Here is an 18,428-nt window from a genome sequence, read left to right as displayed (position 1 = left end):
GGACCTGCACACGGATCCCAAAGGGTATCTCCACCCACTCCTCCTGGAAGACCGGCTACCCCTGGTGGCCTGGTCTCTTTCCGGGGTTCCTGGCGAGTCAGCGGACTATCGCAGGCTGCTAGGGACCTCTTATGGGACTCATGGGCCCCGGGAACTAGACGCTGTTACCTTTCAGCTTGGGCCTCCTGGTCTACTTGGTGCATGGAACGGGACTCCGATCCCTTTACAGCACCTATTCCCATGATTCTTAATTTTCTCTCCTCCTTGTTCTCCTCTGGCCGCTCTTATCGTTCGGTCAACGTCGTTCGCTCCGCGATTTCGGCGGCTCACACCCCCGTCGGGGATCTCCCGGTCGGCAAAGACCCTCTGGTCTCCCGCCTACTCCGCGGTATGCGGCTCCGCCGCCCCCCGGCCCCCAGATACCCTCACCTATGGGACGTGGGACTGGTTCTCCGCTTTTTCAGGGATTGGCTTCCGAATGACCGCCGCTCCCTACGCCAACTATCCGCTAAGTGCGCTTTCCTCCTTTGTCTAGTATCTTTCCGACGGGTTTCGGACGTTCGGGCTTTCGACGTGGCCCCTGAAGGGGTCACGTTCCACATTTCCCGTCGCACTAAGTCGGGCTCGACTTCGGTCTTTTACCCCTTCTTTCCCGACGACCCGCAGCTCTGTGTCGTGTCCACCCTTCGCAGATATGTTTCGGTTACCTCCTCACTCCGGTCCTCTACGTCGGGCCAACTCCTAGTCTCCTACGTACGCCCTCACGCCCCAGTCTCGGTCACCACACTGGCCCGATGGATCCGATGTATCTTTTCCCTCGCAGGTATAGACCCCGCGTTCGGCGCCCACTCCGTTCGCGGAGCGGCGGCGTCTTCAGCCTTCCTGGCAGGGGCGTCCCTTTCGGATATTCTCCGAACGGCGGACTGGTCTAGGGAATCCACTTTCCGTACATTTTATTTTCGCACTCCCCCTTCTGCTGGGATGTCTCTTCTTCAGCGTTAAAATTGCAAAATAGGAAGCCTCCTGTCATGTTATAAAATTGAAGATTATGCTAGCTTTAGTGTACTAATAATCTTAATTTTAATAAGGACAGGAGGCGAGTATTTTCCCTCCCTTCTGTTCCCTACCCTGACTCCTCGGGGGAGTGGATCTTAAGGTGATGGATATTGGGATTTATTTTATAGTCACTCTACCTTCTGGACATATTCGGAATCTCTTCCATCTCTATCCCCAGTATTGCCACCTAACAGACAGTTTTAGTTGTTCAACATACTTACACCTGACACATATTTAGCCTCTGGCCAGTTTACTATCTGTCTGTACTGATTTAATTTACACCATTTTGTTAAAACACACAGGCGTGAACTGTTACGGTTCATTACCTAACCGATTTTATACTCTCCTTTCAGTGTAACCCTCTTCAGGACCTCCACTGGTCGCTGCTTTGTTAACCTCACGACTCCGTAAGATGGGATGACGGCTTCGTTTGGTCTTACCTCTATCTCGTTACCAGGAGTCTCCTCAAGTTCCGCTCGCCAGAGACCACAGTTACAGTTTCGTTGAGTTTCTGGATGTTCGAGCATCTATCTGGACTTGGATGTCGCTTCAAGAAAGAGGAAGTTGTGCAGGCAGCATGACCCTTATATACTATGCTGCTCAGTGATTTACTTGTTACTCTTTACGTTTTTCTTTACTGCTGTGGAGTTTAGTAAAGAGAGTTAATGCAAAATACTCGCCTCCTGTCCTTATTAAAATTAAGATTATTAGTACACTAAAGCTAGCATAATCTTCAATTATAGGTCACGTTCTATGAGAGCAATATTATCATACTTTATGTTTATGACAAGATTTTCATTTTACAATAATAAATAAAACACAAGACGGAACAAAAAAAAATATATGCCATGGTTATCCACTATTTGATTAAAACTTTAACAAGGTATTTTTAGGTTAGACTTGGAAAATGGAATGGAGAAAAACAAACAAACCTTTAAAATAGACACGGAAAATTGGATGGCGACAATACGTCGCAGGACTTCTCTTTCTGTATTTGTATTTGCTTAAGCGCAGGACTTCTCTTTCTGTATTTGTATTTACTTTGCCTCACACAGCCTGGTTACAATGCTGCTACCCATCCCATGTGTTCCCTATTAAGGGTTAATAAGTATAGGGTTGTATATAAAAAATACCCCTTTCTGTCTCATTAGAGATATCTTTGCCAGAAGCTCAAGGAAGCAGGCTGAAGGGTCAGTGTTAGGACCCGCTTAGGGGGGTCAGCCTTGACGTTGGCAGGCGGGCATCCCTCCAATGGCCATTGGAGCAACTAAATGACCTCCATTTGTCTAAATATACATAGGGATTAAGGAGAAAGCGCAAGTAACATTTTCTTTTCTTTGGTTTTTACTATATATTGGGGCTGATGTGTGTTGTAGTCCTTGCTGCTTAAGCGCAGGACTTCTCTTTCTGTATTAGTTTTAATACATTAACTTGTACTAAACACCCAAGGGATCACCTCTCACCACATGACTCACACAACAAACTCCTATGTACATAGTTCCTCACCCGTGTCCCCATTCCTCCACTCTTTAAGACCTTACAAGGCTGATGTATCGTCAACCATGTCTATACTTCCTGTCCATGTAGAATGAGAGCCCATCTATATTTCTTATTATGCCATATCTGGACAATATTTCAGTTATATCGGATGTCTTTCGTGTTCCTAATACTTCCTACTTTTCTTTTCTGTACATTGTTTTGGCTATAAGCCTACACATATCTAGTCTACAAATATTCATAAATAAAGAATGTTAAAAAAACAAATACATCAATTTGTAGGTTTATTTGTGAAGACTCCAAAATATTGCTTTCATTATGCATGAAGGAATATTTTTAAGCTTGTCTGAAAATGTCAGTGAATCATTAATGACAAATAAAGGTCTCATAAGAGAGAAAATTATCTAAATGTATCACCTTGATAATTACTAGATTTTCATAAGTCAAGCATACACAGAGTACTATCTAATGGATAGAAAATCACTTACCCCTAACTGTCCACATACCTTCAGCCAGACTATAGATATTCTCAGCTCTATGCATTGTGTGAGTATCTCTGTACTGTATAGGGAGGTATAAAAGTGTCTGGCACCCCACCATCTTAAAACTTCTCCTGCCACCACCAGCAATAATAGCTTCTGTGTACATTTCACTAGGTCATAAAAGTCTGAAGGGTCCAGTTCTATTTCAAGGATGCACTCAGAAAGAAGGAAAGTACTAACACTTAAGGTACAATATTTTTTCATCTTCGTAGCAGTACAATTTTCATCAAATATAATCAGAACTACAACCTTTATGAGATCCAACAATCTCTCCCTATGGATTAACCAAGCATACACCCAGTGAGAGACTGCATTCCTATATTGAGAAGGTGACACTTGAAAGGGTTCTCTGCACCTAGATACCAAGCAGAGACTGGGTCAAACATTTCACTCACACATTGTCTCTATTTAATAAGCTTTCCAAATGATTCAATACTGTTAGAAAAAAGCTTTCAAAATGATTTATCTATAAAAATTCCCATAGAATTTTGTAAATAAAACATTGAAATGTCTTTCTAAAAGCATTGACTAATTTGGAAATCTTATTATACTGAGGCAATAGTTTTGCTAATTAATTTTATTTTTGTTATATGTGTTTAAACTGTGTTTACTGTAAAATATGTGCATTTTGTAGACATGGTAAGCCTCGGAGCAAGATGGACTTGTTAATCTAAACTCTGCTGCGATACACTTGGAAAAGCATCAAAGAGCTGGAACTGCCTGCAGTCTGACTTTCAAAGTGTTACTGGAGAAATATCTCAGAACAAATCTAATAAGACCTCATGGCTAGAAGCCCTTCAGCAAGAGCCTCTTCGTAAGAGGACAATCTCCAAGACAGGGAAGGTGATTGTTGTAGTCGAGGTCACAGTGACTTAGAATCTTATATCGGGAGAAGATCATCAGAGGATCCCCTAGTAACATAAACTATTCTATAAATTGCTTTGGATGCAATGTCTAGAAAATTACTCATCCAAATTTACAAAATCAGTGGGCAAACCCTGAAAAGATATATACAAGACCTGGATGTTAGAATGGTGTATGTGGTGAAAAATCTACATGAAAATGTGAAGGTATATAACAGCTTAGCTGACAAAGAAGACTCATGCACATGAGTAAGTAAGCACTAAAAGAAGCTGAAGATATTTGAAGAAACCAGGTTCCATGCTACATGTTTCTGGCCATGTTCTATTTTCCCTTTCACATTTATCTTATTGACTTACACCACACCTGTCCTTTGGTCTGTACTCAACTGACTCACCCTTGATTGATGTGCTGTCAGCAAGTGGCTTCAACTTGTGACCTGATGCTGACATGACCGTTGGCAGGACTAGAGGTAGAAATCTTGGTGCACCTTGGCACCTGCCCAAAAGGTAATTCCACACTGGATCGGTAACATCAGACGGAGAAATTTATATCTGAAACCTCAGTGTCTAGCTGGAGGCCACTGTGATTTCTATTGCAGGAGTGAAATTTTGCTTACATGGCCTACAGTACGGAGTTTAACTTATACGTTTGCTAGAGATTTCCTTAGCACACTGTACAGACTGAATTGTATTAATTACCTATGGGGGACCTAGTCATCCAGACATTTTGTGAAGGCTATAACAGTGCCACTTTAAGGAAGCTTAGCAAAGAGTGACTACCATTCAAACTCATTAATGCTTTAGCAATCCTCATGTTAGTAGTATGGTGGGTGGAAAGAGTATTTTGCATACCCTACAGCCAAACAGCACAAGCAATGATTACATTGGGTCATCTAATGTTAACTAGGTCATTGTAATGTTAATTGGGCCAATTGAGCATACTAAATAAGAGCTTTATTAGGCTTAGATTTTTACAGCTAATCGATTGCAAGAGCTGACACATTTCCATAAAACCTAATCTCAGCAGAATGAGTTACTCTAAATAACATACCTGTTAAAGATGGTTTATCATGCAGGTAAATTAATATCTAAATACAAAGTCTGTAATAACCAGCAAAATAATAAAATGGAGATCGAAAAGTCTAAAATTCCCTTTAGATTAGTATTTAAAGGGTATATATTAGTCGGGGAAAACAGCTTCATTTAAAACCACACATATAATTATAGCTTCCTAGTGATATTAACAAAATATCTACTTGCATGGACATAGATAAGCAGGTTACTGCAAATTAGCCAATTAATTGACCACCCTGGGCAAGCATTAGTTACCAAACGATATTAAAGAACTGAATAATATTATGGCTAATCATGCCTTCTACAAATGGAAGTCAGTTTGAAGAAAGTGACTTTTGATCAGAAATACAAGTAAACATATAACTAAATGCAAAGATTAAAAAAAAAAAATACATATATATATATTGTCATCTCCACTCACCTGTCACTCAGTTCTCAGTGTAAACTGGTCTGTTTAAGGGAGGAGAACCCTCCACTCAGTTCACACATCAATGAGCTGGCTACGAGGGCAACGTGTCGGGAACATAACAGTGGAGCATCCTGCTTTGGGAGGCATTATTGAGCTGTCCATGCAGGGCTGGTTGACAAGAAGTGGAGGTGGTAGGAAGGAGAAAATGGGGTGGTAGGTGTTACAACTAATAAAACACCCACAAAAACAGAAAAATGTTGACCATGGAAGTGATAGATATGTACATTGCACAAATAAGTATAAGCCCAAAAAAGTAGACCTTATAAGTTAGTTAAAACAGGTATACCAGTGGCACTGTAGCTCCTGCAATCTCAAGCCAAAAACACCCAATCTAAGCGGTAAAAACGACCAAAACAGCCACAAATCACAAGCAATAACAGGGGAATGGGCCGGAAAAATAAAAAGCCAAGGCCCGAAGAGCCCAGACTTGGCCTCGATATCGGAGTCATGTGGTGCCAGGCCCACGGAGCAGCTAGGCCCAAGATGGCAAATACCCGGAGACTTACTCCAACCTGTCGGACGACTTCTCCCAAGGGGAAGACACGCATCCTTCTCCCAGTCCACCGGCAACCAAAGCCACACCACCAGACCCTGATAATGCACCAGTCACGACAGCGGTGCTCAAGGCATTACTGGCGGGCCTGCAGACCACGATCCAGGCAGAAATGGCAGGCCTCCGCACAGACCTCTCGGGAATGACCGGGAGACTGAGTACCCTGGAGAATACCTCCGCTACCACTCCTACCCATATTGCCGCCATGCAACTAGAGATTAGGGGTTTGCAGACTAAAACAGAGGCTTTTGAGCAGCAGTTCGCCGCGCTGGAAGACGCATGAAGAGCAACCAACATAAAGGTACGGGGAGTATCAGACGACTTGCCGGCGGAAGAACTCCTGCATTTCGCGCGGAGGCTCCTGGCAGCGCTATTGCCCGCACGGCAGGCCAAGGCACTAAGCCTGGATGGGGTTCACAGAGTTCCCAAATTGACCAAAGCCCCACCAGCGGCTTCAAGGGACATCATACTCCGCTTCCAGCGCAAGGAAGACAGAGCCACAACCATGGCAGCGGTCAAAAACCTTCCCCAGTACTCCTTCGAAACCATGTCCCTCTCCTTCTTCACGGACTTGTCCGGCAGTACCTTGGCCTGGAGACGGTCGCTCAAACCACTTACGACGCTACTCCAGCAAAAAGGCATAACATACCGTTGGCGCTTTAACCGCTCCCTGCTGGTGACACATGGCGGGAACATCCACGAGACTCACGACCTCCAGAGAGCGCAGGACTTGCAACCCACGCTGGGACTACCTCTAGATGCCCTACGGCCCACGACAGCCTCCAAGACCACCAAACCACGGCATGGGTGGAACCCAGAAAGGGTGAAAACTTTCGTTCCGAGACGGTCCGGAAATAGCTCCCATGATGACAACCCGACATGAAAGACCCAAGAGTTGTGCAAATCGTAACAAGATAATTGCCGGGACTGTAAGATCTCACTACCATGGAACTAACCCATTGCGATTCTCCTCAAAATTTAGCTACTTTGCCTACCTGATGACTTAGACTTTTCTTTATATTGATTATATTTGTGTTTATTATTATTAATTTACCAGTAAATGTTACTAGCTAGCTACCTGTCAGACATACACAAGAACGCTTCCCAGGTTATATCCCTCACTTCCTCCCCCATTTCTGCCCTAAGCGGAAACAAGGCAGCACATCGCCACACACGGCAGACAGGCGGGGTTACCACACACCCAGGACCCAGATACCTACCGAGCTGTATTACTACCTAGCGATAAGAGTGGAGGGTACACCTCAGAACGATACACTACATTCCTTGACCCAACACCTCCCGGAACTGCTCATTCAAGCATAGGAGGATTAACCCCGCAGCACATACACTAACAGAACAGACAACACTACCCAGCTTGACAAGTATCAGGTGTCATAGGGCCCCTCCACAGCCACTGACAGGAGCGTATTTTTAGTACACATTGGTCACTCTATGGCTATTATGCTTACCCAGCTACAACAAGTGTACTTATTTTATGTAAATAACTTTGCGATTGTTAGCCTATTTTACTCCACAAATATTAAATGTGCATCATGTATCTGCTTAAATGCCAACTGAACTTACACAGGACTTGCCACACAACCACGTATCACATGTACACTCACACACTTCAAAACACGGAGATAAATTCTTAGTTTACAAGTATTAACTCACATGCACACCTCACTCTCCCATCGAACACGCTCATGTGTACTGATCTACAAACCTGCTCATGTAGACATCGATTTTATGTTTATATTGTTTTATGTGTTTATTTTTTCTCTGAATGCATGCATTTTTATTATTACATACTGCGTTATGATGGGGCAACCCAGGGGCTACTTTCACGAGAAACACTACGTGGCACACCTGACTAGGTCGCGGTATGTTTAAATTCTAGCAAAGCACAGCACATATGATGTTCTACTATGGCCTGCTCTCAAAGTTAACCAATTGTGTTACTCGTTATTAGTTTATATCCAGCAAGGGTTAACTTGCATAACTTCTTGGTTTTCTCCATTCACTCAACATGTATACTATACCTTATTATGCATACTCATAGGTTAAGATAAGATTGTCTATATATCGTAAAAACAAAAATTGTGCATGTACTCATGCCACTGTTTAACCTGTATACAACATGTACGCTGTTGTGGCGTTTGATCTTGCGATGTACTTACCTGCACACAAAAAAATAGGTATACCAAAAATAAAAAATAAATTTTGAGTGTAGAGAATTTTTGATCTCTTTGGAACTTATTTAAAGTTTAGTATTGATGGATTATCTAAACTAGAACGATGCATGGTTTATTTCAGTGTATTTAATATTACACCAATAAGGACGCATTGAATGATATAAGTCGTGAACATTGAATAGGTCATAGAAATCAGGACTTGGTGTCACTTTTAAGGGCATAAAATTTAAAATGAATCTTTCATGATAGGTCTGAGGTATCAGAAAAAAATTATTTTGGGGCAAAGCAGTTTCTTTTTTTTTTACTCTTAAGGCCAAATACGGTTTGTTGAAGCTGATTGGAAACAAGATGTCCTTGGAACACAGAGCATTAAGCCCCCCAGGATATTGAGGGTACACCCTAGAGTGGTGCCAATGCTCTTTTGAGATGCAACCCATTTGTAAATCAAGTACTTTTTGGCAATTTTGCCTTGCATTAATTCTGCCACAATTTAATGCTTTCTGTTTAAAGGGACACTATAAGCACCCAGACCACTTCAGTTCATTTAAGTGGTCTGGGTGCAGTGTACCAGCACACTTAGCCCTAAGCAGGTAATTATTGCAGTTTTTAGGAAACTGCAATAATTACCTGCTACGGTTAACTCCTCCCCTAGTGGCTGTCTACCAGTATCACCGGAATCCCCATAGGAAAGCCATTGCCGCACATACTGACATCGGCGGGGGAGGTGTGAAGACGAACCCGAGCTGTGACACAGGGGGCCTTGACAGAAGTTGAATGCCCGAGTGCCAGGAAAACTAGTTTGGTTTTCTGGCACTAGAATTTCCCTTTGAGTGCACCCATCCATATTATAAACTTTTTCAAGGAGAAATACGGCTTTCTTTTGATACTTTTGATACTCTATATGTATACATGACACAATAATTAGATATGAATAAAATATTATAAATGGAAAAAATATTCTTAATTTTACATGTAACAGTTTCTACTCAACAAGTGCAGCTAGAGAAAACTACCGTATATACTCGAGTATAAGCCGAGTTTTTCAGCCCATTTTTTGGGCTGAAAAACCCCAACTCGGCTTATACTCGAGTCAAGGTCTGTATTATGGCAATTTGCATTGCCATAATACAGACTGGGGGGAGAGGGGGGCTGGCAGAGCTGTAACTTACCTGTTCTGCAGCTCCTGTCAGCTCTCTCCTCCTCTGCGCCGACCGTTCTGCTCTTCTGTCAGCTTACACTGTAAGTCTCGCGAGAGCCGCGGCTCTCGCGAGATTGACAGTGTAAGCTGACAGAAGAGCAGAACGGTCGGCGCAGAGGAGGAGAGAGCTGACAGGAGCTGCAGGACAGGTAAGTTACAGCTCTGCCAGCCCCCCTCTCCCCCCCCACTGAACTGCCACTGGACCACCAGGGAAGGAGAGCCCCCCTCCCTGCCATATATCAAGCAGGGAGGGGGGACGAAAAAAAAAATATATAAATAAAATAAGAAATAATAATATAAAAATAATAATAATAATAAAAAAATTAAAAATAAAGGACCACTATGGGAGGGTGGGGGTGGGTTAAGGACCACTATGGGAGGGAGGGGGGGTATAAGGACCACTATGGGAGGGAGGGGGGGATAAGGACCACTATTGGAGGGAGGGGGGTATAAGGACCACTATGGGAGGGAGGGGGGGTATAAGGACCACTATGGGAGGGAGGGGGTGGGATAAGGACCACTATGGGAGGGAGGGGGGGTATAAGGACCACTATGGGAGGGAGGGGGGTATATGGACCACTATGGGAGGGATGGGGGGGGATAAGGAACACTATGGGAGGGAGAAGGGGGATAAGGACCACTATGAGAGGGAGGGGGTGGGATAAGGACCACTATGGGAGGGGAGGGGGAAGTAAGGACCACTAGGGGAGGGGAGGGTAAGGACCACTAGGGGAGGGGTGAGTCAGGATCACTGGGGGGGGGGGTGAAGGAACACGGGGGTGGGGAGGTAAGGACCACTGAGGGAGGAGGAGGGGAAGTCAGGACATATGGGGGGGGGAGGGGGCGGCAAAATTTTTTTTGCCTACGGCGGCAAATATCCTTGCACCGGCCCTGCACACACTGCATTCACACACTGCATTCATACACACACACACTGCATTCATGCACACACACACTGCACTCATACACACACACTGCATTCATTATACACACACTGTAAATAAATATTCAATTAATATATTTTTTTTAGGATCTAATTTTATTTAGAAATTTACCAGTAGCTGCTGCATTTCCCACCCTAGTCTTATACTCGAGTCAATACGTTTTCCCAGTTTTTTGGGATAAAATTAGGGGCCTCGGCTTATATTCGGGTCGGCTTATACTCGAGTATATACGGTAACTCAAACAGATTTACTAATTAAGCCTGTAAAATGCCCAGTTTGTCTGGAATTTCAATTAACAATTTAGAAGCTATAAAATAAATATTTGAATGAGTGAATTATGGTTTTAAAGCTGTAACTTTGCAAAATTTGGCATGCTGAGATTAGTTTTATTGTAGTCAGAATCGTGTAGACTACAAGTATTACTATAGTCACAGAATCCAAAACTGCTAAACAGAGGTATATATATGTATAAAGTAAATCAATCAGGCTATTTAACTAAGAGCATTTTGACAAGTTTTATCTAACCATTTCAAAACGAACGGTCAAAAAAATGGTGTTTTTTTTCCACACAGGTTTTATTTTGGGGTTCATTTACAGACAATGCAAGTCCCACTCCTGTAAACAGACAATATTTGCATTCTGCTACACATGTATACCCAGTGGCGTACATACCAGGGTCGCCCGGCCAGGGGGCCCGGCCGCCCCTGTGACCCGGTATGTACGCTCTGGGCCAGCCTCTTCTCCTGGGGGGCCCAGGAGCCGGCCTCCTCCGGGCCCCCCGAGGCTGGCCCTGCTTACACCCGGCGGGCAGGCAGGCTGGCCGGTGCGCGAGGGAGCACTCTCCCCTGAGTGCTTCCTCATCAGCTCCCTCGCGCACCGCAATGATACCGGAGCCGGAAGATGACGTCATCTTCCGGCGCCGATATCAGTACGCGGCGTGCGAGGGAGCTGAAGAGGAAGCACTCAGGGGAGAGTGCTCCCTCGCGCACTGGCCAGCCTGCCTGCCCGCCGGGTGACCGGTCCCCCAGGAGCCCAGCAGCACCACTCGACCCCAGGGAATCCCCTCAGCACTCCAAAAGGTAAGGAGGCTGGGGGGATTAAATTAAAAAAAAAAATGTGTTAGTGTGTGTGTGTTAGTGTTACTCTGAGTGTTAGTGTGTGTGTGTGTTAGTGTTAGTGTGTGTGTTAGTGTTACTGTGAGTGTTAGTGTGTGTGTGTTAGTGTTAGTGTCAGTGAGTGTGTGTCTGCTAGTGAGTGTCAGTGAGTGTGTTACTGTGTGTGTCAGTTACTGAGTGTGTTTGTGTTAGTGAGTCTGTTTGATGTCTGTTAGTGAGTGTGTGTTTGTCAGTGAGAGTGTATGTTTTGTAAGTGAGTGTGTATGTATGTCTGTCGCTGAGTGTGTCTCTGTCAGTAAATGTGTGTGTCTGTTAGCTAGTGTGTATGCGTCTGTTCGTGAGAGTGTGTGTGTGTCTTCAGCACTTACCTTTCTCCAGCGCTCTCCCTTGGCGCTGGGGATCCCTCCGCCGCTCAGCACCAAATGCGAGTGCACGGCAAGAGCCGTGCGCGCATTCAAACCGCCCATAGGAAAGCATTACTCAATGCTTTCCTATGGACGTTCAGTGTCTTAGAATCGCGGAAGCTCCTCTAGCGGCTGTCAGTGAGACAGCCGCTAGAGGCTGGATTAACCCTCAGTGAAACATAGCAGTTTCTCTGAAACTGCTATGCTTTTAGCTGCAGGGTTAAAACTAGAGGGACCTGACACCCAGACCACTTCATTGAGCTGATGTGATCTGGGTGTCTGCAGTGGTCCTTTAACCCCTTAAGGACACATGACATTCCCTTTTATTACAGAAGTTTGGTCCTTAAGGGGTTAAGTGTGTGTGCATCTGCATGCACTGGTGTACATACCGCGGTCGCAACCCTGCAACCCCTGCGACCAGGTGCCCGCCGCCATGTGTTGCGGCCCCGGCCTGCGCAGAGTAAGCGTGCGGGGGGGCCCACGGATCAATTTTCGCACCGGGGCCCCATAGGTCATGTGTACGCCACTGTGTATACCTATTCCCCTAATCTCACCCCTAGTCCAACCACAACCCCTACTGCTAACCCAACCCCTTATCCTATTATCCTAACAACAATCCTACCAAAAATTCAACACCTAATCCTACCACAGAGGGATTCCCTCTGCTGATGTCACTACTGACATCAGCAGAGGGATTTCCCAGCTCATACAGGGCAGAGGTACATCACGGTACATAGCTAATCTGTTTGTCTGGGGCCACAAATTGTGGCCTCAGCTGACAGAGGAGATTATCAGGGATCGAAAAATAAATTTACCTCCCTGTTTTAAGTGGGGGCAGACTCAAAATTACCTTAGCGGAGCACTATCGCTCTGCTACGGTATTCAAATAAATGTAAAGGTCTACGTGCAGCACTCACTTTGAGCACTGTACATAGTTCATCTGGCAGTACGTGGAAACTAACTGTGGCCCCAGCTAACAAAGGGGATCCTCAGGTATCCAATGCTAAATAGGGTTCCTTGGAAAAAGCAGGGATTTAACCCTGCTGGTACTTTAATTGCAAGACAGTCAGAGGCTTTAAAGCCCAGCAATTTATGATGGTATAGACCAGGCATAGGCAACCTATGGCCCTCCAGATGTTATGAACTTCACCAGCATTATGGGTGTAAGAGCATTATGGGGGATGTAGTCCACAACATCTGGAGTGCCGAAGGTTGCCATGTGGTCATGATGTTATTATTATCATTAAAGTGAACTTGTTATGAAAAAAATTTACTTATCTGAAATAACTCCCATATACCTTTTATCACAAATATGCATGGTGTATTCAATGTAAAATATATTGATTTACTCACTTTTCTCAGTTCCAACGCCGCTACGTGGGTGTTTCTCTTCGTGTCCCACCTCTTGCCTGTCCTCTTGTCCACCTGTGCTCCTCCCAAAGTCGTTTTTGATTTGCCTTGCTTGGGATGCATCCTTAAGCAGGGAAACCCTTGTCAGTGACATCGACACGCTGACTTTGTTGCCAGCATGCCGGCGTTGGAACGGAGTGACGTCATGTCACTCCGGTCCTATACTCCATAGCCAGAGCTAGAAGCACCGGCTAGGGAGTTTTCATACCAACCATAGCGCATTCTGTGGAAGGTCTTTTCTGCTCTTCGTGGTCAGTCAATGCCTTGGCACGCCGAGGCATCAACTGACAGCTGGGAGAAGAACCTATTTTTAATTGCAGCCCATTGAGATACAACCTTATGCTCAATCTAATGAGCATATGTTGTTTGGGACATGACAGGACAAGTTATTGTTTGGTCTTTTGTGTCACCTCTGCTCTCTTTATTATATTTGATGTCCATTTACGGTGCTCATGCTGCATCATCGCATGATACCTATAAGTACAAGTCTGACACTGGCCAGAATAAATTTCCATATTTTACCTATAGAAATGTGCTTGAGATGCTCCCTTATTAAAAGCAGATCTGACTCAGCTGAGAGTCAGCCTAAACTTTTGCCATTGCACTTGGATGGTTTTTGGTTTTGTGCAAGGTTCCATATGATTCCTGCTCTCTTTACCTACTTCTGAGAGCGTTCCACCCTCCACTGGTGTGCAGGTGACAATGCGTTTCAGGTTGATGCATATTTTAAAAAAATAAAGGAAATTGCAATTGTTTTTAGCATCTATTTTACATTATTTCATAATTCTGATATGATCAATGAATGAATATAACAATCAACAAATATTATAAAATAAAATGCAACTCACCTGCTGGATACCGATTGGGCTTGAAACGCTTCAGAGTTTTTGTGATTTCGGATGATATCAGCTACATCTGTGCAAAACTTGTTAAGTTATGTTTTGTCATTTACATTTCATTTGTCGGCTTTAAATTCAGTCTACATTTCTCCTTTGACTGGCCCAGAAAAGGAAGGATTATGTAATTGCTACAGACTAGTCATTCAATATTAGTAATATGTGAATAAAAATAGCATTGAGGTATAAATAGGAAAAGAACAGGTTTTTTTATTGCCAAATATCATTTTCAAAAATGAAATCAATGTAACTGCATGGAGCTAGCCTTTTCATCAAAATGCCACCTGCAATTTATAGCTTATAGAAAGAGACTGATGCAATAGTGTTATTTTTTTTCTTGTTAAATGTATGCCAGGAAGTAGAATACCACTTAGCAATGCTGACAAAATGATTTCTTTGTACTCAAACAATTTGTAATACAAAGACAAATATAAAAGAATACAACACATTCGTTCTGAACAAGAAATAAAAATGCAAGTTCTACTGAAAGAAAAAACAAAACACTAAAGTAAGATTCTATGGTTGTATTTTGTCGGAGAATAATATGTGACTGATTCTAAAATGTACCAAATCTTTACAGGCAAAAAAAACAAAAAAACAAAAACAAAACAAACAACAAACTAAAAACTTGGTAATTTGGTGACATGCTGAACTTCGAGATACATTTGATATAAGAATATAAGAGCCGTGATAATTCTCAGGCAAAATGCTTCAACACCTCTTTCACGTTTGCCTGAACTTGAGACCTAGAACCAAGTCCCAAGTGTGGTCAACCCTAATAAAAATTTGAGAAAATGCTACAAGAGACTCAGAATGAACTAATTTTGGATTTTTAAGAATCTTCTCCATTAAAATATTCATAAAAGGCAAATGAGAAAAAATGCCTATGTGGTGCCAGGAACTAACGTATTTTTGCAATTTTCTTTATGTGTATTTTAAAGGGAACCTATAATCCCATGTGATTACTGTCCACGACCATTTGCTCAGTAAAAGCGAAGTTAAAAATAACTCACCTTGTTTTCAGTGTCATGAATCTTCTGCTGCAGCATCCATCTTTGCCTCCGTAGATATCAGCAGCCAAGATAATGTCACTTGCAATATCATCCAATCCAATAGAGAAGTATTGAATTGGGAGAATGCATGTGCTCCAAACCATCATGCTTCTCCAAACAAATGCTACTATCAGCTAACATCGCATGGTTAAAATGACAGGACCACTGCATTGAGATGAAGTTGTCTGGGTGACTTCACTGTTCTTTTAAGAACGTGTCTTTTAAGTGTGTTTACTAACGTGTCTTTTAAGTACATGCATATTTGTTCTTTTAGCCTGTGCACACCATGAAACACAACTCTCATTTAGCATTAGCACTATTCTAAACAGGTTTAATACTAAATGGACGGATGCCGATAGGCCAGTAACCACTTCAAAAGATGAAGTGGTTACAATGTGTAGATTGTCCCTCTTTTACACTGAATTCTGAAGGTTTTGAGTTGGAAAGGGGGATTATGCCACATTAAAGTGCATTAGGGTGCTCACCCAAATTAAGTATAAATAAATGAACCAGTAAATGTAAATTATACATCAATTTTTTTATTGTTGGCTAAATAAACAAACTTTGTAAAAGTTTCCATTATAATAGTGTCTATTTGCAGGTGTAGCCTTCTTATGTGGAAACATCTAGATCTTTAATTTGTTCATCAACCACAAATAACTTTATTGTGTTATATAACTTCACGCTGCCCAGTTTGGACACTAAACCTACATAGATCAAAATTTAAATTAAGTTTGATCAACTACATTGATTTAAAAAAAAAAAAAAAGGTTTATGGTTCTAGCAAGCCTAGCTGGAATGGGGTTCTGTGCCTCCCCTTAAAAATAAATAAATCACCAGCAATCCAAGGCCGAGGCCAAGTTCTTCCTACAGTCCGATCTACCTTTGTTGATGCTGCTGGGATGCCCCAAAAGTTGGATTATGGGAGAAATTTGCTGATGGGCGCCATGCCACCATTTGTCTTCTTTCACAAGCATGCTTTGTTCACAGAATTATAATTATAAAAGCATACTTTGTCTGGAACAATAATTCCAGGCTGCTAATGATGCTGCTAGACTGGATTAGCCACTGGGCAAACCAGGCAAATGGGTCGCGAGGGCTAGGGCCAGATTAAGAGCCCAGTGGGCCTGGTGCTGACAATTATGATGGGCCTAATTACAAAATCTTATTGACCAAAAACACTAAAACAGTCCTACCTCCTAAGTGTCATGTATCTGATGGAGATGGTGCTGGAGGGAAACTCATAGGATGCAGCTATGAGAAAATACATACCCTATTCTAATCTCACACTTTCATCTTTCAAGTAAACCCGTCCCATACCATACCCCCTAACAGCAGTGTCCAGTAAAGCAGGAAGTCTATGGATAGGGTAAGAGGTGGGCCACTGACACAAATCACATAACCAGAACTTCCAAAAGGGGCCAACATACACAAAAAGGGGGCATGTCTGTGTCCCCATGTCTCCCAGTCCCTTAGTGTCTGTGTCCCTATGTCTCCCAGTGTCCCCATGTCACTAGGACACTAGGGGACATTGAGAGACATTGGGACACTGTGATACATAGGGGACACTGTGATAAATAGGGGACACTGTAGACTTGATAAAGACCTGGGTATAGGTCAAAACATTGCGCTGTCCAATAAACCTGCTTAAATCTATCACAGTGAGTGCCTGAGATTTTTTTTTCTTTATACTAGGGGACACTGAGGCACTTGGGGGCACTGTGAGAAATGGGGACACTTGGAGACTATGGGATTCTGAGAGACTAGGGGACACTGATACACTACAGACAACCACTGGGAGACACTGGGAGACATGGTGCACTGCGACACTCTGATACATAGGGGACACCGGAGACTTGATAAAGACCTGGGTACAGGTTGAAACGTTGCGGTGTCCAATAAATCTGCTTAAATCTATCACAGCGACTGCCTGAGATTTTTTATTTTATACTAGGGGACACTGAGACACTAGGAGACATGGGGACACTGGGAGACATTGGGGCATTGAGTCACTGGGAGACTAGGGGAATTTGGGAGACTAGGAAACACTGAGACACTATGGACAGTGGCACACTACAGATACTGAGAGACATGGGGATACTGAGATACTAGGGACACTGGCTGGGAGACATGGGGACACTGGGAGTGCCCCATATCTCCCAAGTCTCAAAGTCGCCCAGTGTCCCCATGTCTCCCTGTGTCCTCATGTCTCCCTGTGTCCCCCAGTGTCTCCATGTCTCTCAGTGTCCCCATTTCACCCAGTGTCCCCTAGTGTTTGTATCCCCATGTCTCCCAGTGTCCCTTTGAGTCTGTGTCCCCATGTCTCCAAGTATCCTGATGTCACTAGGGGATAGTTAGAGACATTTGGACACTGTGAGACTTGGGGACACTGAGACACTGGGAGAGACATGGGGACACTGAGAGACTAGGGCACTCTGGGAGACTAGGGACACAGACACTAGGGACACTGATAGACACCAGGCACACTGGGAGACATGGAGACACTGAGAGACACCAGGGGTACTGGGAGACACTAGGGACACTGGCTGGGAGACATGGGGACACTGAGAGACTAGGGGCCACTGGGATACATGGGGCCACTGTGTCCCTAGTGTCTCAGGGTCCTCATGTTCCCCAGTGTCCCTATTTCTCCCACTGTCCCAATGTCTCAGCGTCCCCAAGTCTCTCACCGTCCCCATATCTCGCAGACTCGAAACTGCTGTTTGGACTCTCTGTGCAGAGCTGCTCCCCCACGGATCAGTGAGTAGAGAGAGGCAGGGAGGGAGATGCTGTAACTTCTTATCCCTGCCTCTCTCCACACAAACAGCGACCCCTACTAGCCAGAGCTGGTATTGCAGAATAATCTCTGTTTATACTGAGACATACACTTGTATTGCCGGTATTACTGCATAACTGGCTAGGCAGCCTCAAATACCTGAGAAATACTTCTGAGAAATACCTGGCAACCATAAGAAATACATGAGAAATACCTGGCAACCCTAAGAGTAGTGTGTAAAAAAAATATATATATATATATATATATATATATTTTTTTTTTAATCAATAGGCCTATTCCATTGGCCTGGGCCTGGAGCTCCATCAGCCCGTATGTTAATTCGGTTCTGGCGAGGGCCATGAGCCAAGGCCAACCGGGGAGATC

General features: G+C 43.8%; 1 protein-coding gene across 1 annotated transcript in view; it reads right to left on the bottom strand.

The window, feature by feature from the left end:
• The window catches only part of CAMKMT (calmodulin-lysine N-methyltransferase), a 470,195-nt gene that overhangs the window by 79,595 nt on the left and 372,172 nt on the right, over positions 1-18,428 (bottom strand). Inside the window, exon 7 of the mRNA XM_063443912.1 lies at positions 14,169-14,235. Within this exon, the coding sequence (XP_063299982.1) occupies positions 14,169-14,235 (67 nt within the window). The remainder of the gene's footprint in view (positions 1-14,168; positions 14,236-18,428) is intronic.

The sequence above is a fragment of the Pelobates fuscus genome, chromosome 2 (genome assembly GCF_036172605.1).
Source record: "Pelobates fuscus isolate aPelFus1 chromosome 2, aPelFus1.pri, whole genome shotgun sequence".
In the NCBI taxonomy this organism is placed as follows: domain Eukaryota; kingdom Metazoa; phylum Chordata; class Amphibia; order Anura; family Pelobatidae; genus Pelobates; species Pelobates fuscus.
The sequence above is the reverse complement of the archived record's forward strand: the minus strand, read 5'-3'. Positions and strand labels throughout refer to the sequence as shown.